This window comes from Amborella trichopoda, chromosome 13, assembly GCF_054954075.1.
Source record: "Amborella trichopoda isolate Santa Cruz 75 chromosome 13, AtrichopodaSantaCruz75HAP2 v2.0, whole genome shotgun sequence".
NCBI classification, from domain to species: domain Eukaryota; kingdom Viridiplantae; phylum Streptophyta; class Magnoliopsida; order Amborellales; family Amborellaceae; genus Amborella; species Amborella trichopoda.
Genome location: NC_142348.1, coordinates 4,967,879 through 4,991,507, shown reverse-complemented (window position 1 = coordinate 4,991,507; position 23,629 = coordinate 4,967,879). Strand labels below are relative to the sequence as shown.

The window sequence follows — 23,629 nt, the reverse complement described above, 5'->3', positions numbered from 1 at the left end:
TTTTTTATGATATTATACACATGTCATAATTAAAATAAAAGGAACCCCAACAATTATGCAATCATCGTCATCAAAACCCTTTCCTAATCGATTATGTAATGATAAATAATAATTACACATCAAGTTATTATGATCAAATTGTAATAATTATTAAATTTATTTAAAATTACAAAATTAAGAAAGTAGTATATTATTCATAATAGTAGTAGCAGTTATAACAACTTAGTTTACGAAGGAAACGTGTGGATGTATTTTTGAAGCATTCACTTCTGGATTTAGATAGTGGTGTTAATTACATTTTAAAGCATTGGTTTGTAGATGTAATTGTTATAGAGAGTAGCTTTAGTACTCAACTATTCAATTTTGCGATAGGGTGCAATTTGAGAAAGGTGTCAACCTTAAACAACCATTAAAGTAAGACGCCCCTCTAAATCTGGCTAAAAGATGTAGTTTCAATGCTAAAACGCTTATGAAAACCTAAAAATCTATTTTCATCAAAAGTTATGAAACTTAAAACTCTAACAATGGTATAGAACTATAGATCAAGCCAATTTATAGTCTAGATAATGTGGTACAATATACACCATTATTAGGACTTGAAATTCTTTTTTTCATATCCATATACCTATGAGATGATCAAATACATGTTTTTTTTTAAGGAAAAGTTTATATAGAGCCGACGCTCTAAACGATCAAAGTGAAGCCTACCTCAAAAATTTCTCTATAAGAGGTTGTTTTTTATGTCCAAATATCCTCAAATTGATCATCTTTCCGTCAAGATGCATGGACATGAGAAAACAATGGATTTCAGCTTTGGAAATAATGTATTTATAAGGTATTTTTGGACAGTCAATTTCAAGATTTACAAGCTTTCACAGATCGGTCGATCCACACTATTTTTGAAGCTTTAAACTTTATAAATAAATATGAAAATATATTTTAAGGCTATCACAAAGATTTTCAGCATGGAAACTACCTTTCTTGATACTATTTGAATAATTTGATTGTTTAGAGCCTAGGCTTTGTACAAACAGCACCCTTTTTTTTAATGTAGGAACCACATTTTGGAGTTGATTTGTGAGGTACTCCTTATTTCTAGACTGGAAGGTTGAACCTTATATAATCTTTTTCCTTTAAAAAGGCACTTTTAACTTAGGGTGAGGTTTATATAAGGTGCCCACCTTATCCTATACAAGTACGGCACACCTTTAAATTTAATCAAAACATGCAGTTTTTGTGTTAGAAATTTTACGATGGTTTGAAAATCTATATTCGACCTTAATTATAAAAATTAAAATTTTAAAAATGGTATAATCGATTAGATCTATACATACTTAAAAATCTTGAAAATAGAGGGTCAAATGCACTATTTTAGAATTTGAAATTCTTGTTTTTTTTTATTTTTCATACATCTTGAGGTCAATATAATCAATTAGAAGGTTTTCCCACTTCGGAACACTCTTTTCTATTCGATTTTGAGGTGCTCCTCACTTCCATAGTATAAGGCTGCAACCTTATATAAACTTTCTCCTTTAACTTATAGATGTGGAAATTATAGAAACCTATACTTATTTTTGGGCACAATATTTTCCTTTCTTTTATGTGCACTCATATTAGGAAGGTGATTCACTGTATATGTTACTTTCTTTAGTAGCACATAACCCTATTAATTGGGCTTTTGTTCATATATTTGATAAGCTCTGAAATACATTTTCCATAGGCTTTTAAATGCCAAATATACATAAATACAGAGTAAAGGATCTGTTCAATCGATTTTCTGTGACTCCGCCATAAACAATTTTCATGAATATGCAATCTCATACAAATCTGGTCACTCAAGATAAGTACTCGTTCTCTTTCCATTTTTCAACAAAAGTCCTCCACAATATTTTCAAATATGTATTGTTTCCTAGGTTTTTTTTCATCTATTGCATCGGTAATTTTTCTCATCCTATATCTTGCTTCTTGCATCGATATCTTTTCTTTTTTCCCATCGCTTGCATCTAGTCATCTCTCTCTAGGTTTTCATTTTTTTGCTTTTATCCAATTTTTGCTACTCTCTCCAAATCTTGTTTTGTTTTCTTGTTTTTGCACCTCTCTCTCTCTCTTCGTGTTGTTTTGTTTTGTCAAGTTGTTCCTACTCTCTCTACACCTATATAATCCATAGGTGTAATGCCGATGTCTTGTTTGCTTTTTGTCTCTGGTTGCACCTATTTTCTCATCCTTGATTGTTTTAACTTGTCCATGATTACACCTATTTAAATCCATTAAAAGAACCCCGATTAGCCTTAATTTTTTGGTCTTCTTTCTCTCTCGTCCATAATACCCATCGGTGAAGCATTGAGCATCAAACCTCTATTTTCAATTTCTCTTATCGATGAAGCCCTCACTCTGATTGTGCCTCTCTGTTCATCTGGCATCGAAACCCAGGTAAACCATTGCTGTCGTCCTCCCCTCTGATGCTAGACCTTTGGTGAACCGCATCTTAAGCCTGCTTCTAAATGCACCTCTGAAAATGACCGATCTGCACCATCTGCAAAACAGCGACCAAGTCATGTTTCGACTCTCTGATCTGTTTATCTGTCGAGTCGTGTTTCGACTTTTTGATCTATTTTGGAACTAATTGTTCTCAACTCCAAATCTAATGTCCAACTATGGTTGTTGATTCTCCACCGATTTCTGTTGGCTCTTCGAAGTGCCTCTTGTTTGATGATATAATTTCTCGATCCTGATTGATGATCAAGTTTTTTATTACTCGATAATGTTTGATGATTGAGCTTTTCATTACTCAATCATATTGAATGATAGAGTTTTCCACTACTCTATCTTGTATGATGATCGAGTTTTTTTCGTTACTCGATCATGTCTGTTCCGTAGGCCTTTGCTGCTATGCGAGACTGCTCTGTTCGAGACTTCGGTTTATGATGATAGCTAATTTGCAGTTGCTCAAGCTTTTTCAGTTCCTGTTTTATTTCTAAGACCTGCCTTCAGTTGTCCAAAGTCAAGTTGCTCTCTCTTAACTCATCTTGAGTTTGAGGGGACTGTGGAAATTATAGAAATATGTACTTATTTTTTGGTACAATATTTTCCTTCATTTTATGTATACCCATATTATAAAGGTGGTTCACTGTATATGTTAGTTTTTTTTAGTAACACATAATTTTGTAACCCTATAATTTGGGGCTCTTGTTCATATATTTGATAAGCTCTGAAATACATATTCTATGGGGGCTTAAGGCTCAAATATATAGAAAATCAGTTTCTCACAATAACCTCTTATAGTTATCTTTTGGATTTATGTGCAATTGTGCATGTAAGAGCATGATTTGATGTTTTCCTACTCTAAATCTCGTGGACATGAATAACCAACCCATTAGTAAAGTTTATGACAAGTAATCAATAAGAAACATAAACTAATTTTGAATCATGAAGTTTACACTTACATTTATAAATTTTTGGATAAATAAGAAACACATATAGTTACCTATTTATTTGGGTTTTAGTTTGGGTTAAGATAAAATAATATAAAAAATAAAGCAAGTTATTTTTTTAACTGAAAAATAAAAAAATACAATACATATATAAAACCCCATAAAACTAGAATACATATCTAAAAAGAAAAAAGAAAAAGAAACAAATGTCTTTAGCTTAGCAGAGGAGAAAGCCAAAACAGAAAAAAAAAAAATTTCCATAATGAAATTCTTGATGTTATTGGTAAAGACAAAATAGAAATAATCATTAATTAAAAAAGAAAAAATAGTTTGAAATATTTGTATAAAAAATTCATCATATATTTGAATACAAATCCAAAAGAAATTCAATCTGTTAGTGTAATAATCCTGAAATTTCAAAAAAAAAAAAAAAAAAAAAAAAAAGGAAGAAGATGAAGAAAAAAAAAACTTTTAATACAAGATGATTCGTTTGAACATGATGGTCCTTAGGGACCATCGCTACTTTTAAAAGCTTTTGGTTTAAAAGCTTTGTTGCTTCTTTGCTCTTGCCACGTCCACTAAAGGACGTGGGCTTTAGGCTTTTAAAGCGCAAGCTAACGCTCACACCTGTAACGTAATAAAAGAATAAAATAATATGTTAGTTAGAATTTAAATTCGGTGAGGTGAGGACTCTTACCCTAGAAAATTTATGAGATTTTTTTCTCTCTGGTCGAAACACAGTGAACTCTTCTATGTAGCCGAATTTTTATCAGAAGCTCCCTCTCAAATATTTTGTGTAAGTGACATCGTCTTCCTGAAAAATAGTCTGTTTTTAATAAATAGTGATATTTCTGTTCAGGATCTTTATTTTATAAGTTTTGTGTGTAAGTGACCTCAGTGTCTCGAAAAATAATCCATTCTTTTTAAAAATAAAATGAAATAATTATTTCTGCTTATTATCATGAATTTTAGGCGCGATAAATTTTATGCGTACACGACCTCATTATCTTGAAAAATAATCTTTTTAATAAAAATTGTGATATTTTATTTATGTTAGAAATTTTAAATGCTGTAAATTCTTAGAAAAATAAATTTATTTATTTTTCTTGTCTATTGTCAGAAAATTTTAGATATTATCAAATTATTAGAAATAAATGTGATATTTCTGCTTTTACTAAAATTGTGAGATTTCTTTCTACTGTTTTTAAATATTTAGACATTGTAAATTTCATGTGCAAATGACTGTCTTATTATCTGAAAATTGATATTTTTGCATTTGATTATAGCATTGTTGTGAAATGTTTATTTGCAAATTAACATCCCATAAATTATGATAATTCCGTATTCTTGAATTTCTATAAGAGTTTTTCTATACATATTAGATTGGAAATTATGCTAGAATGTCTTTACGAACTGCTACCTTTCTAAATTTGAGCCCAAAATATTTGATTGGTTGAAATGTTATTGAAAGTGACTGTTATTAATGGTGTCAGTGAAATTCATATTAATGATTTCAGTGATATGTTGAGTACATGATATTTGCTGCTTTCGAATGTTTAAAGAGATTTAAAAATAATTTAAGTATGCAAGTGGACTCATCCGGTTCGCCGGCGAGGTGTAAGTGGACCTATCCGGGACGCCGGTAGAGATTAAGTGGACTCATCTAGTACGCCGGTGAGGTTTAAGTGGACCTGCAGGGATTAAGTGGACCTATCTGGGACGCCGATAGGGATTAAGTGGATCCATCAGGACGTTGATGGGGTATATAGGTGACCTACTTGGGACGCCAGTAGGGTATTTTGTGAAATCTTTTGAATTATGCACTGCCGTTAAAGTGTTATATGCATTTCAATTATTTGGATTATACTTAATTATGCATTTATTGAAAGTGAAACTGTTGATGCATTTCTTTTAATAGATCTCATTTTTAAAAATATTGATATCTTTCAACCATGATTATTTTTAGGATCATGATGATCACTTACTGAGTAGCCAAACTCATCAAACTATGGTAAACATTTTTCAGGATAACTACGGTTTCATTTTGAGTGGTCGTCAGGATCAACTCTAGAAGATTTTGTAGTTGTGCCTAAACCTTCTTTTGTTACCTTGTAAGAATTCGCCACTGTATATTTGTCCTATTAAGCAATATATATATGTTTTGTCAGTCACATATCAGGAATATCAGTATCATAAATTCTTGGGGTTTGACAGTTAGCTTTCTAATAATGAATTTTTTAAAAAATATAATAAATACAATAATATCAAAAGGTTGGATAAGAATAGAGCATACCATGCAGGCTGGACCGCATTTCTACATATTCGATCCAGAAAAATGTAAAGCACCCATCTTAGAAATGGATGGAAATAGGTGTTCCATCTAAAAAGAATGGAAACTAACGGTCCAAATGTTTTATTGCTAAAATTATTATTTATAGTTTTAATTTTTTTTTTTTTTCATATTCATGATATCCATGTTAGAGTTTACATGTCTTTGAAAATTAACTCGTAAAATCCATCTTAAAAAAGATTTATTAAGATGCTTGCATTTCTACACATGCGGGCTTGGCCGCATAGAAACCGGGGCCTACTTGAATATTGGCTTATGAGAGAATGGGCGATCACCTCAATTACTTAATTATTTAAGGGGTGAGGTTTGTATAAGGTGTCAACCTCATACTATTGCAGTAAGGTGCACTTCAAAATATGTCGAAAATGTACTTTCGGTGCCATAGAGCTTTGTGATGATATGAAAATCTATTATTTCTCCAAATTATAAAATTTAAAGTTTCCAAAATAGTGACGATTAAGCAAATCTATAAATACTTTAAAATTTTGAAAATGGAAGGTCTAGATAATATGTTAGAAGATTAACTATAATTAGGGCTAGAAATCCCCCCCTTCCCCCCCCCCCCCCCCCCCCCCCCCTCCTTTTTTTTTTTTTTTCCATGTGTATGAATTTTGAGGTCGAGATGATCGGTTTGAGATTGCCCATCATGAGAACAACCTTCTCTAGTGGTTTTTTAGGTGCACCCTACTCGTATAGTATAAGGTTAATACCTTATATAAATTTTGTCCTCATTTAAGTACCCAACCCATACGATATAATAAAATATATAAAAAAAAAGAAGAGAAGAGAAGTATGATAAAAAAACTTAAAATATATAAATATTAATAATAATAATAATAATAATAATTATTACTGGTACTCACAAAGGTGATAATGGCAATACAAATCAATTACTTTTAAGGGTGCGGTTTGTATAATGTCGAAGCCCTAAACAACCAAAATAAGGCGCATCTTCAATTTGTGTCGAAAGATGTTGTTTTAGTATTGGGAAATCTTTATGATAGCCTAAAAGTTTATTGTTATATTTAATTATAAAATTCAAAGCTCTAAAAATAGTGTAGATCAAGCATATACATAAACGCTTTAAAATCGAGGTCCAAAAAATACATTAGAAGATGCACTGTTTTCATGACTTAAAATATTTTTTTTTTCATATCCATATATCTTGAGGTCGAGATTATCGATTTGAAGATTTTTGGGCACCAAAACAACCTCTTCTAGTTAATTTTGAGGTACGACTTAATTTGATTGTTTAGAGCTTCACCCTTATATCAATTTTTTTCCTTACTTTAAAAGTATATATATAAAAAAATCACTGAGGGATAAGGTTGGGAATTGGGTTGGGTCAACCGTGATGAGCGGATAAATCCAACATCAGTCGGGGTATGGGTCTTGCTTTTGGACTTGGTGGGTTGGGTACAGATCCTAAAGCATGGACTTAGATGTAAATCGGGTCAAGTCCAGGTCCATATCTACCTGATTTGTGACCCTAAATCGGGTCAGGTCCAGGTCCATATCTACTTGATTGGTAACCCATATATATACACACGCATACTAACCAAAAAAAAACCTAATGTGTGTTAAGGAGGCCTTTCCATCATTTGAAAGGACAGTTGGGATTTAAAAGTTTGCCTAACTTGTACTTTCAATTTTCATTTTCTTAATAGCCCCCTCTTCTACTCCCCATTCTCTCCTGCCTCACTACTTCACTCTTCTCTCTCCCCTCTTTCAGCTTTTCCTCCGGGCGCATTTGTTTTTCTAATAGATATCTTTTCAAAGTTGAATATTTTGTTTTTGGAAGGTCTAAATAAGTTTTTGATATAGATAATATATGCATATTAATTATATAAATATAAACATATAATATAATATAATATATAATATATTTTATATATTTTATTAACGTATATTTATATTATATACAACATATAATATAATGTTTATTATAATATAATATAAGATATATTTATATTATATATAATATACAGTATAATATAATATATTTGTATATTATGTATATAATATTTATATTATTATTTATTAAATTGTATTCAATATTTATTTAATATAATAAATATATGATTTATAATATAACATAATATATTATATGATTATATATAATATAATATAATATTTGTATTATTATAATATATAATATATAAATATATTATGTTATATTATATTATTATATTATAAATAATATATTTATTATATAACATAAATATTACATCCAATATATATATATTTAATATAATAAAAATATATATAAGATTTATATAATATATAATATAATATAAATATATAGTAATGTTATATATTACATATAATCAGTGTTTAAAAAAACGCCGAGTCGAACCGGACTCACCCGGTTCTACTCGAAAATCGCCATGGACTGGTCGATTCGACGAAATAAACGTGAATCGCCCGGTTTTAGAGAGAACCGGACGATTCTGTACAGTGACTCGCCGATTCACTGTACGGAATCGGCGAGTCCGTACAGTGAATCGGCGAGGCCCGTACAGAACATTTTTTTTTTTTTTTTTTTTTTTTTTTTTTTTTTTTTTTTTTTTTTTTTTTTTTTTTGTAATCCATGATAGATTTTTTTGTAATACTTGATCGATTTTTTTTGTAATCCATGATCGAATTGTTTTTTTTTTTTTTTTTGTAATCCATGATCAAATTTTTTGTTTTTTTTTTTTTTTTGTAACCCATGATAGAATTTTTTGTAATCCATGATCGAATTTTTTGTAATCCATGATCGAAATGTTTGTTTTTTTTTCTTGTAATCCATGATCGAATTTTTTGTTTTTTTTGTAACCCATGATAGAATTTTTTGTAATCCATGATCGAATGTTTTGTAATACATGATCGAAATGTTTGTTTCTTTTTTGTAATCCATGATCGAAATGTTTGTTTTTTTTTTTGTAATCCATGATCGAATTTTTTGTTTTTTGTTTTTTTTGTAATCCATGATAGAGTTTTTTGTAATCCATGATTGAATTTTTTGTAATCCATGATCGAATTGTTTTTTTCTTTTTTTGTAATCCACGATTGAATTTTTTGTTTTTTTTGTTTGTTTTTTTTTGTTTGTTTTTTTTTGTAATCCATGATCGAATTTTATGTAATCCATGATCGAATTTTTTGTAATCCATGATTGAATTTTTTGAAAATTTGTGATTTTTTTTTTTAATCCATGATCGAATGTTTTTTTGTAATCCATGATAGAATTTTTTGAAACTTTGTGATTTTTTTTTTTTAATTCATGATCGAATTTTTCTTTGTAATCCATGATAGAATTTTTTGAAAATTTGTGATTTTTTTTTTTTAATCTATGATTGATTTTTTTTAAAATTTGTGATTTTTTTTTTTTAATCTATGATTGATTTTTTTAAAAATTTGTTATTATTATTTTTTAATCCATATTATTCAAAGAGAAAATGAGAGAGATGATGATTATGAGGCCACCCTATCCCAGCCATATTATTCACATATCGAGTCCCAACAGCAACAGTGTAGGGATGAGCACGACAGTGCAGGTGAGCATGAAGGATGGACAATCTTGGGGGATTTTAGATTGGGAACACAACAAAACACTAAAACTCAGGGATTTGGGAATAGTCAGACGCCTGCTAATATCGATGATTCGTTTTTAGATCGAATCAATGAATTGTTAAACAAATTCAATCAATGGCACCAACGTGACCAAAAAGAACAATAACGTCGTCTATCATTTTATTTTTAGATCATATGTTACTAATTTTATGCTTTATTGTAGTCCATGTATGTTGATATACTTATTCCATGATAATTCTATATTTATCCTTTTGTGTGATGTAAATTAAATGCTGAATGGCGGTTCATGCAGGGAAAGAACATATCAATATTCGCATATTCATTCAAAAACATGAAAATTCTTAATGGAGTACCCTCATTTCTTATTGAATTCTTAAAAAAAAATATTTATAATGAATTTTAATAATTTTTTCAGATTTTTTTTAAGCTTTATTGACTGATTCACCCGATTTTCGATCCGGATCGCCGATTCGCCGATCCAGATCGGTTTTTTGGAAGCCCGATCCCGGTCACCGATCCGTTTTTTAAACCATTGCATATAATATATAATCAATATATACTATATAAATATAAAAAATAAATAAATAATATAATATTATAAATTATAATATTTTATTATAGTAATATTATATTATATTAATAATATTAATATTATGTATTTATATTATGTACAATGATTAAGAGCTTAATATTTCACTTTTTAACAAAAGAACATGAACTTTTGTTGAAAGATTAGTTTTTGAATTTTTTATGAAAAAGTGTGAAACAAACACATCACTTTTTCAAAATCTGAAAAAATACTTTCAAAAAAACAAACACACCTTAAAAAAAAAACACTACAAGGAGCCGAAAGCAGAGAAGCATGTCAAGTTGTTGACGATGTTCTTATCCCGACTCTACTCCTTGAAAAATATCTTGCTTAGGGTTATGAAGGGATCGATCCGAGGTTTTAAGATCGAGGCAAATCTGCTGGCTAAGATAAGATAATCACATCGTCAGGCACTTCTCTCTCCTCTTCTTTTGTCTCCCATCCTTGTTCTCCTGTACTCCCTTTGTTTCTTCTTGCTTTCTTATATTGGACTTCTATTATCGTTAATGAATCTCGTATTTTTTCAAAAAAGTAAAAAATAAAATCCCCTGTACTCTCTTTGTTTCTTCTTGCTTTCTTATATTGGATTTTTATTATCTTAATGAATCTCGCATTTTTTCAAAGAAGTAAAAAATAAAATAAATAAATACCATAACGAGGGGTCATCATCTTAATGAATCTCGTATTTTTTCAAAAAAGTAAAAAATAAAATAAATAAATACCATAACGAAGGGTCTTATGTGTAGCACATTTGAATGCACGGGGGTTTTATCCAATTTTCAAGCTTCCTCTCCTCCCCTTAAATCTAAAACTTAAACCTTTGCGATCGTCAGGTGTAGGTTTCGAAACTGGAACGTGGTCTTGAATTCCCTAAGAATGTAACCAATCAAACCCCTGCTCTCTCTCTCTCTCTCTCTCTCTAAAAATGTAACCCCTCTCCCTCTCTAAAAAATGTAACCCCACTGCGCGCTCTCTCTCTCCTCCCTGTTAACCTCGCGCTCCATTTGCCAATCTTCTCTCTCACTCCCAGTCTACTGCAATCCAGGTCTCTTTTCTTCTTGGCAATTCATGTATTTTCCCTGAGTGCAAGCTTTCTCTATGTAGGCCAAACACCACAAGGTGCATTGTCTCTCTCTCTAGAAGGATTGGGGCAATATGATGATCGATCTGGGTCCATTCTCAGAGGAAAAATTCGACCCCAAGAAATGGATCAACGCTGCTTGCCAGGCAAAACACCCACAAGACTCCATGGACAAGCACCTTGCAGAGCTTGAGATGAAGCTTCAGGTCATCTCTGAAGAGATCTCTTCTTCCCTTGACGAACTAAGCGCTTCTGCTTTGCTTCGAATCCCTCGCGCAAGCCGTGATGTTGTTCGCCTTCGCGATGATGCCATTTCTCTCAGATCTGCAATTTCAGGGATTTTGCAGAAGCTTGAGAAGGTAATTATGGCATCCCACCTTTTTTTTTTTTTTTGGGTTTGTTAATTCCCTTTTTTTGTTACTTGGTGTTGATTTTTGTTTTTTTTGGGGTTTATGCGTTATTGGTTTCATGTTTATTGGATACTTTACCCTTCATTTCTGTTGGTTTACATACTTTGAATAGGGATTTCACCAATGGGTAAGTTAGGCTATTGCTTCATAGTTTCTGTGTTTTTTTCTTTTTTTTGTTTCTGTTAAGTTGGTTTCAAATTATCGTCATTGTGCTCATTGAATAATTCATCGAATTTTTTATTGAATAAGTCTTACTAGTTAATTTGGTTATTTTGAAATGATAGTTGAGTAATTGCTGAAATAGTAATTGGGTTTTTGGAACCATGAATTACTTTTCATTGCCTCATTCATTTTGTTGTTATAGGTTACTTCTAGAGAATTATGATTATACCATTGTTAAATCAGGACTTGGGTTTCTGGACTATTGTTAATTCCCTCGATTAAGTCATTTCCATTGAATAATTCCCCTATTTTGCTTATGCTGAGTTGTTTTTACAATATCGATTTGAGCAATTGTGAAATTTTGAATTGGGGTTGCTTCGTTGACATTTACTGTATTGTTTATTATGTTTAACCAATTGGCATTTTGAGCCATTTGTTTTTGCTTTTAAAAAAAAAATGCGAGAAAAATGATGCGTTTCAAGCTACATTTTGCGTGAAATTATTTGATTGAGTTCATTGATTTACTTACTGGTATTTCTTGTAGATATTTTGTAACATATGGTGTCGATTGAAGAAAGTCATAAGCATGGCGCAATTTGATGGATTTGGGTCAAATACTAAGCCTTTTTGTTTTTCCCTTTTTTCTTTTTTTCTTTATGTTCATGACGTACAAATTAATTAATGGCAGACTTCTTAACAAAAATAATGGGGCATACCATCCCCTGTGCACCTTGACCTTAATGGGCTGTTAATGTATTTCTAACTTTATTTCAAAACAAGCACAATAAGTTGGTTCATGATGACCAGCTCTAAATTATGTCCCCATTATGTTAATGCACAAAATATATTCCTTCTAGGTACGAATCGAACGTGGGAAGCCCCAACCTATGGCCTTTCATATCATTGTGCGAGCAAGTCAATGATTCTAGTAATATGCTATATAGGGATTGGTCTCTTATTTTGTACTTAATGGGGTTCAAATTCTTCATTTCTATCATTGTCATACTTATATAGTGCCTTTTTGTGTTACTTATCTGTAAAAAGGGGGGGGGGGGATGCCAAAGCAAATTACTGGTCCTTTCATTCTAGCAACCTGCTTAAGATTTTTCTTATTCAAGTACCTGTATATTGGAAATTGAGTTTTCATGTATCAAGAAATGTTGGCCCCTCATTCAGTACTCAAATAAGCATGTGTCTTTCATGATGATTGTTTATGTAGAATTTCTTGTATTTGTCTTTCTCTGTGTTTCATCTATTTCACTCGCCCCTAGGCAGAAGGGTCCTCGGCAGAGTCAATTGCGGCACTTGCGAAAGTTGATATTGTTAAGCAACGCATGGAGGCAGCTTATGAGACACTGCAGGTACCTTTTCTTTCTCCTAAATTGCTTTGTACATAAGTTTTGATTTGGTTTAGGATATGGCTTTCTTCCTTATTCAATGAAAGCCTAGATGTAGATATCCTATTTGACTTTTGGTATTGCATATGTAGGATGCTGCAGGACTGACTCAATTAAGTGCAAGTGTGGAGGATGTATTTGCAAGTGGAGATCTTCCAAGGGCTGCAGAAACTTTGGCAAATATGAGGCATTGCTTATCTGTAGTTGGTGAGGTCAGTAGCTCTCCTATAGTGTCTCATTGGATCTTACATATCTGCAGTTCTATATGCTGGATATTTAATGTTGGGTTTTTCATAGATTAGAAATTATTTTGTTTCCTTTTTTTTGGATAATTAACTTTATTGATGTAGAGTGAAGTAGTAAAAAAGAAGCATTACATGTTAAACAGTGTTTGATTAGAGTCACTTTGAATGTGTGTCTCAGGTTGCAGAGTTTGCCAATGTGAGAAAGCAACTTGAGGTGTTAGAGGATAGGTTAGAAGGAATGGTTCAGCCTCGTCTATCAGATGCCCTGTCTCATCGCAAGGTCTGTATATGAAATTGTGCTAATTGTTATGTTAATACGACATGTGCTCATGTCATCTACTGTTGAAAGTATGGAATGAGTAGTCTTTTACAGTTCATCTTGATGTCTATATGTTTGCCATAACTAAGTGCATATACACAAATACACGCATGCATGTTTGCATGCATGCATACACATACACATATATACAATTTTTTATGGCTAATTATCTGTATGTGCAAGTGGTTTGACTTTGGTGGTCATCTGATTGTAAACGTGAACACATGAACATGTAGGTCGATGCTGTCCATGATTTATGGGATATCCTTATTCGGATTGGTCGGTTCAAGTCCATAGAGCTAAACTATATTAAGATTCATTTGAAGCCTATTCGCAACCTTTGGGAAGGCTTTGAAGTGAGAAAGGGATCAGATATGTTGGTAACTGAAAAGCATGTGGGAGAGAAGAATGTGTCTTCGTTCTCTAGTTGGTTACCAAGTTTCTTCGATGAAGTTCTGCTTTATCTTGAGCAAGAATGGAAGTGGTATGTAGATAACCTTTTTTTTCTCGTGGGGAGTTTTTTTTCCAAGCAAAGAAATCATGATATATGATACTATTATCTAAATTTAATATCATATCCATCCTTTGATTATTATGAAACAATTCATTTATCATCTCACATATTGATAGAGTTGTGTATTAGTGCAATTTATCATTTTTGTGGGGAAATTTTGTTAGCTTTTCTAGGCACTTGATCTTTGATTGACCTTGTCTGCTTTGTGGCTTTTGTGGATAAGATATTGTCATATCATTTTATTGGCAATTTATAGAGTACTATAAGTATTTAACTCAATGAGATGCTAATATGTTCATTTGTTGTGTGGAATGTTGTCTATTGGGAACTTCCCATATGTCTTCAAGAGAAATTGAAGTTATTTGATTTGTTTCTATTTTCTTTTGATTGTGGAGGATTATAATTTTGGGAAAATATATTTTAACCCCCAATTGACTGTGGGTACATTGAATTATAGCATACTTTCCTTATAATGTTCAGTAGCAGCTAGAGCATGGAAGTAACATTGCAGTTTTTTTTGAGTTATCTTTGCTTATTTCTTGCTCATCCTAAGAGTAGCATCACACCCATTTGCTTGCAGGTGTATGGTTCCTTTCCCTGATGATTATAAGACTCTTGTCCCAAAGTTATTAATTGAGATCATGTCTACATTGAGTGCAAGTTTTGTTACTCGTATTAATATTGCGACTGGGGAGGCTGTAGCAGAGACGAGGACATTGGCAACAGGTTATATAAATTGAGATCTTAGATTGATTTTCTTCATTTTATTGATGAATATATAAGCCTCTAGTTCACAATGCTTTCTAGTACTTATAAACAAATTTTTAGTTACTTCTCCATCTTACTGTATTGGGAAATGTATCAAAATACACCTACAGAGATGAGCTATTTAACATCTTCCCCATATCTTTGGATTTAATTTTAAAAATCCCATCAAATAGTACATAATCATGAGTTGGAATAATTGAAAATGGGTAAAATGGTAAATAGTTGATAAGTTAGGTGTATTTTGATAAATTTCCCTGTTATATCTTCTTATCCTTCTTAGTCATTTAACACTAAAGCAAGCAAGAGAGTAAATGTACATATATGCACAAGCATAATGCAATAGGGGGACAGTATACAATATTTGTTAATCTAACGTTTTGAGCATAAAGCAACTGTTTTTCATCGGTAAGCTTCCTTTAATAAAATTGATGGTTGCCCAGGATTTCTTTTGTGAGTCCATGAAACACTGTAATACTATTTGTAGAGGAATCGGAAAATGAATTTTACAATGGGATAATTTATTGCAAATATTGTTCTCGTGACTCATGTACAAAACTTCAATGTATTTCAGGTGTGTTAGACATATTATCTGGTGATACGTCAAAAGGAACTAAGCTACAGACAAAGCATTTTGAGAGTTTGATTGAACTTCACAACATGACGGGTGCTTTCGCAAGAAATGTCCAACATTTGTTTTCAGCATGTGACCTACAAGTTTTGGTTAACGTGCTAAAGGCTGTCTACTCTCCATATGATACCTTTAAACAAAGGTAAACTCTTGATAATAGTATGTGCGTGACTGCTTATGTGCATGCTTCTTGATAGAAAGCATAAGGATGTTCCTTTCATCTTCTTTGAAACAACTTAGTATTTTCTATTTGAGGTCGCTTTCTCAATGCTTGTGGTCTCAAAACAATGAACCAATTATTAAGTTGAAGTTCGATGGCAATACCAAACTATGTAAACTAAGGACTGGATGAACAGATTACTGCTGAAGTGTCGCAAACAACATTTTAATATGAGCTTGTAAATACCCTTAGTGGAAATACAAAAGTATGAAATAATGGAAATACAAAAGTAATGAATAATAGTTTTTTTACTTTTACAATGCACATCTCATCTAGTATGAGGGACCAAACAACTGCTCTCCATTCCCCCATATGGGAATGGTGGAGTGCACCTTTAATGCTTGTTTCGTTTTTTATATTAGTAATTTAGTGTTCTTTGTGACTTTTTTTTTTTAAAAAATGTTTTATAATATTATGATTTTTATACTTCCAATATTTTTGGTTGCTAGGAAAAGCTTTAAGAGCAATTTTGATAATCCAAGGACTTTTTTTTGGGGGGACTTTTCATGGTCTTTTGTCAATAATCATGTGCAAACTCTCCATCTTGTTTTGTTTTCTAATTATTTGGGAACTTCTGATTTGTAGGTACGGGCAGATGGAGCGTGCTATACTTTCTTCTGAGATTGCAAGAATTGACCTTAGGGGAGCTGTTTCTCGTGGTGTGGGTGCACAGGGCATCGAACTTAGTGAGACAGTTCGAAGAATGGAAGAGTCCATTCCCCAAGTCGTTGTTTTTCTTGAAGCAGCTGTAGAGAGATGTATAAGCTTTACTGGGGGTTCGGAAGCTGAGGAACTTCTTCGTACCATCGATGACATCATGCTTCAATACCTATCGACCCTCCAAGAAACCCTAAAATCCTTGAGGTCAATATGTGGCGTTGATAATCTATCCCATGGTGATGGAGTTGGGCAGAAGGACATGGGTCCAGAGAGAAAAGAGAGCATGCATAATTCTCGAATCCTTGATATGGTTTCGGATGAGGAGGAATGGTCTATTGTCCAGGGAGCATTGCAGATTCTTACTGTCGCTGATTGCTTGTCAAGCAGATCCTCTGTCTTTGAAGCTTCCTTGAGGGCTACTTTAGCAAGGTTTAGCACTAGTTTCTCACTTTCCATCTTTGGTACAAGTCTAGATCAATCTCATAAGGCAGATACTGAAACCCCTGGGAATAGAGAGTTAGTGGGAAGGGCAGCCCTCGATGTGGCAGCTCTGCGCCTTACTGACGCACCCGAGAAGGCTAGAAGGATTTTTAACCTTTTTGAACAGGTAAAATGATCCTCTCCTCTCTCGCTTAGTTAATATACTTGCCGACCACACTGTCATCAATCACTTTATGAGAATCAAACCTGATTTACACAGCTGGTTTGGAGTTGGTTATAACTCTCATAGCTTTAGTTTCTAGATATGACCATACAATGATATACTTATATACGTACCGATAAAAAAATACAGTCTGAATGCACCATATACATCTTCATTGAGAAATTTATGTAGCCCCTATGAAGAGGGATTCCTTCTTAACTGCATTATAATGAAGAGGGTGTTTGCCAGGGTAGTAGCTGCTCTGAGCACATGTGCTTAACATATAGAGGCCCTCTTCCCAAATCTAAAAGTCCGGTCTCCACTTGTAATATACTCCAGGACCATCTTATGACATTATACTCCAGGACCATCTTATGACATTGAGTACCCTCTAACTCCTTTTCCCTTGGTCTAAAGTTCTCATCTATTATATTATCTAGTTTTTGCTTGTAATATGATTATCCTTTTGAGGCCATCTTTTTACAATGGATAGTTACCCTCTAAAACCAAGGGGCCTAGAAAAATTAAAAATATAAGAGTCAAATTGAGGGTTTTGCCCGTCTCAGTGCCAACTAGCTTGCTAGAAATCAGGCAACACCTTTAACTCCAACTGAGCTTAGATCCCCAAAAGTAACCATGAAAAGCGAGCTTAATGGACTCCATTGAAAGTTTATATTTCTTAATTTTGTGACTGAACTATAGTGATTTTTTATTGTTTATATATGGATCCATCAAATCTTGAGCATTGCCTTTTCCCTATTTTTCAGTCAAAAGACCCAAGATTCCATGCACTCCCTCTCTCATCTCAAAGGGTGTCGGCCTTCTCAGAGGCTGTCAATGAGCTAGTGTACGATGTTTTAATATCAAAAGTGAGGCAACGGTTGAGTGACGTTGCTAAGCTCCCTGTCTGGTCATCAGTGGAGGAGACAGTGAGCCACAAAATGCCAAGCTTTAGCGCTTATCCTCAGGCCTATGTGACTAGTGTTGGGGAGTACCTCCTCACCCTGCCTCAGCAATTAGAGCCATTGGCCGAAGGGATCTCCAACTCTGAATCCAATGCTGATGAGTCCCAGTTCTTTGCAACTGAATGGATGTTTAAGGTGTGAGAAGTAATTTTTTCATTCCTCTTTTGTGTTTGCTCTTCTTACGTTAAATTTATTGGGGAATTTGTTTGGTCAAGGTAAGAGTATGGCCATCGGAGCTATCACCATCCCTTCAATAGGTTAGACTGTGATGAAGGACGGGTCCTACCAGTCATGTCTTTAATTCAATTGTACAACCTACTCTCCCCCCATCAGTGTCCAACCCATTGATTGGAGGATAGTAGTCACTAGTGGCCATGCTGTTATCATCATCATATGGGATCATGCTATACTTTTTTTTTTTTTTTGCTTCTTTTGTTTTTTCGAGAGAGATCTGGGAGAAGAGTAACGAGAGGGAGAGATCAATCTTGGAGAAGAGTAACGGGAGAGAGAGAGAGAGAGAGAGAGAGAGAGAGAGAGAGATCTGGGAGATGAGTAACATCACTCCTCTTCCAAAATGATTTGATATGTTCTTCTTTGAAAGCCCCGCCTCAGGGAGCTTGGGCAGATGTTGCAATTCTTATTGAAATGGGTGGTACTTTGGTGTTATTGATTGGAATAGTAACATTTTCTTGTTTCCCATCTCCTTTTCTAATTTTCAGTTAGTGTGCTATAAAAGGCGTTTCCAGAGGGTGCCTTATCCTATTACTTTGGAGTTTGATGGGATCCAGTTGCTGCTTGCCTTTTCTACCACACTCACTTCTCCTTTTTCATTAAATTCAGTCCTTTTTTTTTCATAATATTAAAATCTTTCCCTTTAATCCATTTATTTATTAATCTAATCGTTTGGTGGTAATTTAGGTTGTGATCCTTGTACATTACTGGCATGAGCAGCATGTGTATGAGTTTCAATAGCTCGAATGCATTAACTGCTTGTTTAGTCACACTTCATATTCTCTTTTTTTAAATGCAAACACTTCATCTTCTCTTTTTTTAAATGCAAACACTTCATATTATTTTTATTGCATACATATACTCATTTTTTCCATAATATATGTGATTGTTGGTTATTTAGGTTGCAGAAGGGGCCACTGCATTATACATAGAGCAATTGAGGGGGATTCAGTATATTACTGACCGGGGGGCTCAGCAGCTATCAGCTGACATTGAGTACCTGAGTAATGTGCTCTCTGCTCTCTCCATGCCTGTCGCTCCTTTCTTGTCCACCTTCCATACCTGCCTTTTGACCCAAAGGGACCAGCTTCGTGATCTCGTAAAGTCGGATGGTGGGAATCAGCTCGATTTGCCAACTGCACGTCTCCTATGTAAGATGCGGCGAGTCTCACTGGATTAGTGATTTGCAGACACACACACTCTCTCTCATATTATCATTCTGTGTGAACCACAAAGTCAATCCAAAATCCCTTTAGTTGTATTGTAATTTGAACGTGTATACTGTACTGTGGGAGTACATTTTTTACTTACCCCGCAGGCCCTAGTTATGGGGATTTTTTTATCTGAAATTTTGAGATCCACTTTATTTATACCAATGAGTATTTCCAAGGAGACAAATTGGATTTTGATGATTAAGCTCAAGAAATGGGTGAGGATTGCGAAATCTAGCAAAAATCGTTGTAAAAACAATGTTTTTTCATGATTTAGCATGAAACAAGTTAAATGATCGACTATTCTAGGCGGCTTCTCACTATTTCAGAGAAAGAATGAATGGGGCAAGATAAAAAGTAAAGAAGAAAAGAAGGGAAAAAAAAAGCCTTAATGCTCAAGGCCTTCTGGGTTCACTCCTGCGAATCATTTGGCTACAAATCCCAAATGCTTTCAGATCTGAACATTGGTAGAACCTTAAGTTCCCTACAGGTGACCTCAGTGACAATTATCAGCGATAATATAAGTTCAGTGTATTTTTTATGCAAAAAAAAGTGTATTTTTCTCACGATATTTTGGGATGGCAATAATACCTGTGATATTATGCAAATAATAATAATGTGATATCATGCGAATTAAGCTTCACAATAATAAGGGGATTCATTTAATTCCCAACCTGCCTAAAAATACATTTATATCATATAAAATGATTTACATTTAACTCTCAAGTGGAAGTTCATTTTTCTAGTCGCTACTTGCTATAAAAAGAGGATTTTCTTGAGATTTAAATTAGAAGAGTTGAGGAGCTGTTTTTATTTTGTGGTTTTGCAAATAGACTTTTATTTCACTCTAATTTGTTTTTTTGTTTCATTGCCTACAATAAACTAATGGGGAGGTATACAAAGAGGCCATTTATTTGTAAGTCATAATCATTCTTGTCCGTTAGATTTCAAATCTGGTGGTCGTGAGGGTGTCATTGACTAATCTCGAACTTTGTATCCCCCCAAGCCATCCAAATTGACATCTAATAGCCAATAGCAATTGTGATGTCCTTAAAACAAAGATAAATAGTTTCACAAAATACAATCCCTAAACTAATAGCCCAATGCCTTCCGACCATAGTTTAGGGTAAAAAGCAGACACGTTCTCATGTTTACCAATTTGCATGCCTTTTCACATTCTATTGTCTATTATGCTATAGAGTTAAAAATACTATATATAATGTTAGCCGGTCAAAAAACAACACGCATATAGAATAAGGGTAGCAGACATGAGAATGTTGAGATGGATGAGTGGCAAGATGAGAAGGGATAGAATTCAAAATGAATACATTAAAGAGAATTTAGGTGTGACATCGATAAATGATAAAAGTAGACTTAGGTAGGCTGATCATGTGCGACTTAGACTCAGTACAACACCTGTTAGGATGTGCGAGTTAGATCAAGTAGAAAGCTCATAAAGGGCAAGGGGCAGACCCAAACGGGCATGGTTATAAGTAGTGAGAAAAGATATGATGCCTTATGGCCTTATTGAGGGTATGATATTTAATAGAGTAGAATGACGGACCTGGATTCTTGTAGGCATCCCTAGTTAGTTAAAAAAACGCTTTGATGATGATGATGATAAAAGTTTGTACACCACTACTCGACTCAATAAGGTGAAAAAAAAAAAGCTTTAGAGATAGTAACCTCTACAACCTAGCAACCAACCTTAAAAAGAAAGAAGATAATTTCAAGCCACTCTAAAATTATAATGTCCTAAAGTTTCAACAAATATGGTCAAACTTTTAAATAATCAATTCTACATGTTTAACAGCTTAAAATCCTTTTTTTTTTCCAAAATAAAATATGAATCTTAAATGAAACCAAATTTTTATATTAAATATCCTCTTGAGCAGTCATTTTTGGAAAAAGTTTATTCAGAGCCGAGGCTCTAAACAATCAAATTCAGAGCTGAGGGAAAAAAAGTATTTTCAGCATTTTATAACACATTTTTGGACCGTTGATGTACAAGATTTTCATAGATCTGCTTAATCTACACTATTTTTTAAGCTTTAAATTTTATAATTAAATATAAAAATATATTTTAAAACTATCACCAAGATTTCCAATATTGAAACCATATTTCTTGACACTATTTGAAAGTGCGTTTTACTTTGATTGTTTAGCCAACATTTTTTTTGGCCAAAGAGAATAAATCCAGTGTTCAAATCTATTCCCATTGTCTAATCCATTGAATTATCATAATTGAATTAGTTTCTTTAAACCGCTTAAGATTAAAAGGGGGTGTAGCTCAGATGGTAGAGCGCTCGCTTAGCATGCGAGAGGTACGGGGATCGATACCCCGCATCTCCATTTCAAAAGTACCATAAAAGGATGAATATATATAAGTCTTTTTTAATGAATTTTACTTTTTAAATTTTAGAGGAAAGAAAACGTTATGTTCAATATAAAATGATGAATATATATTTTAAATATTAATTTTTCTAATGAACTTTATTTTACTTTTTAAATTTTAGACGACAGAAAACGTATGTTGAATATTGGAAATTGAAGAATAAGCATATAATTTTTTAAGATAAAAGCAGAAAAAAAATAAAGAATAATTACATGCACTTTTAGAGGCAACATTGATGATGAATTAGCATATAAGGCTAACAAATCAAGGTGCATCCCAAAATTTCATATTTACCCAAAAAAAAACTCAAAAAATCATCAAGAAAGGATGTTTTGATACTACTAAATTATCTAATTGATCATCCCGACATCAAGATGTATAGGTATAAAAAGAAAAAATGATTTTAAGTCCTAAAAATAGCACGTCTTATAAGATACAATCTAGACCATCTATTTTCAAGATATGCATGTGCTTACTATAGATTGCTTGATTTGAACTATATTTGGAATTTAAAATTTTGTATTAGAGATGAAAATAGATTCTCAGGAACCCTAAGATGAGAATAGATTCTTGGGCACCCTAAGATATGATCTAGACCATCTATTTTCAAGTGTGCTTTTGATTGTTTAAGGTTGTAACCTTATTTATGCAAACAACACTTTTTATTATAATGCACTCATATTTAATCAATTTTATATAGATACGGTTTCTATGAGTCCACAAACTCGCATGTAGAAATGTGGGCCCCTTAATAATTTATTTTCAAATAGAATTTGATCTTAATTTTTAGGGAATATATAATCTTTAACATGGAGATTATTAATCTATAAAAATAAATTAATTTTAAAAACTAGAAATAATATTTTTTGGAGACAATATTTGAACCATTGATGGAGAAAATATTTGAACCATTGATGGAGAAAATATTTGAACCATTGATTTTACTTTTTCTTTGGAGGACTATTATTTACGGGACCCAATTTTGGTGGATGGTGTAGATCTCTGAGCCTGCTTAGTAACAGGTGCGGGCTTGGAGGCACCGAACAATTTTTCATTTTACCTTTTTTATACCATTTCAACTCAAAATTATACGCATTTCAAAATTAAATCAAAACAAGTGGGTAAAATGTTCAATAATTAATATCCTGAGTTCAATTTGATAAATTTCAATTTAATAAATCTCTATGTTTTGCTTCAACAAAATATTATATTTTGATTCCTCTAGGAATATAATCCAATTCAAACATAGAATTCATGAGATTGATCATGTACATTTACTTTCTTTAGCAAAAGAGCTACTGGGTGAGGATTTTTTTTGTTTAAAATTTTGGGATCCATATGAGAATAACTAAATAATTATTTCAAAAAATTGAATTATGAATTTTTAACACTTGAGATTTTTTTCTATTTTATCCAATTTCAACGCTCAGATCTTATTGTCAAGAAATTGGACTATCTTTTTGAATATTGGGATCTTATTGTTTGGAATCTCAGGACATCATTTATTTTTTGAGGCACACACAAAATGTGATATGAATTTTTTTTGTTTGATTGTAAGGTTTAAGAGATTACATCCCTTCCTATTGTAGGATCAGGTCTCAAAGAAATAAGATTCTACAACTAAGAATTCATTGATTTTCAAACCGATCCATTTAGAAACTTAGATTTGGTAGACTAATACTTTGCCATGGCAAAATTGTTCAAAAGAAATGCTTCAAAACCTAGAGATAAGAATTGGAAACTGTCAATCCAGACTGGGAATTAGTTGAGTTCAAACGAGTGCTGAGAAGATATTGTACCGGCTCGTACCATCTCCACCCCCAAAACTAAAAAAAGA

The 23,629-nt window shown here is 32.8% G+C and overlaps 1 protein-coding gene and 1 non-coding gene across 3 annotated transcripts; both read left to right on the top strand.

Annotated features, from left to right (window-relative positions):
- Positions 1 to 10,680: 10,680 nt before the first annotated feature.
- Positions 10,681 to 19,584, top strand: EYE (conserved oligomeric Golgi complex component-related / COG complex component-like protein). Of its 2 annotated transcripts, none has more exons than XM_020663990.2 (10): positions 10,681 to 11,383; positions 12,872 to 12,957; positions 13,086 to 13,205; positions 13,417 to 13,518; positions 13,794 to 14,041; positions 14,652 to 14,797; positions 15,411 to 15,609; positions 16,273 to 16,954; positions 17,758 to 18,090; positions 19,088 to 19,584. In XM_020663990.2, exons 2-10 carry the CDS (start codon positions 12,931 to 12,933, stop codon positions 19,364 to 19,366), a joined length of 2,136 nt encoding a protein of 711 aa, XP_020519649.1. In that variant the 5' UTR covers positions 10,681 to 11,383; positions 12,872 to 12,930; the 3' UTR covers positions 19,367 to 19,584. The 2 variants fall into 2 exon arrangements, with proteins under 2 accessions (XP_020519649.1, XP_006838140.1); XM_006838077.4 differs by having other exon boundaries at positions 10,688 to 11,383; positions 12,868 to 12,957.
- A 2,092-nt stretch (positions 19,585 to 21,676) lies between these two features.
- TRNAA-AGC (transfer RNA alanine (anticodon AGC)) lies at positions 21,677 to 21,749 on the top strand. The gene has a single exon. It is a non-coding gene; the product is annotated as a tRNA-Ala (tRNA).
- Positions 21,750 to 23,629: the final 1,880 nt, after the last annotated feature.

What these genes read in the sequence shown, in the direction of transcription:
- EYE (XM_006838077.4), top strand. Translation starts at nt 11,099, where the DNA reads ATGATGATCGATCTGGGTCCATTCTCAGAGGAAAAATTCGACCCCAAG. An exon ending in ATGCCCTGTCTCATCGCAAG is followed by an intron (nt 13,519 to 13,793) that starts GTCTGTATATGA and finishes ATGAACATGTAG; the next exon opens with GTCGATGCTGTCCATGATTT. An exon ending in TTTTTAACCTTTTTGAACAG is followed by an intron (nt 16,955 to 17,757) that starts GTAAAATGATCC and finishes CCTATTTTTCAG; the next exon opens with TCAAAAGACCCAAGATTCCA.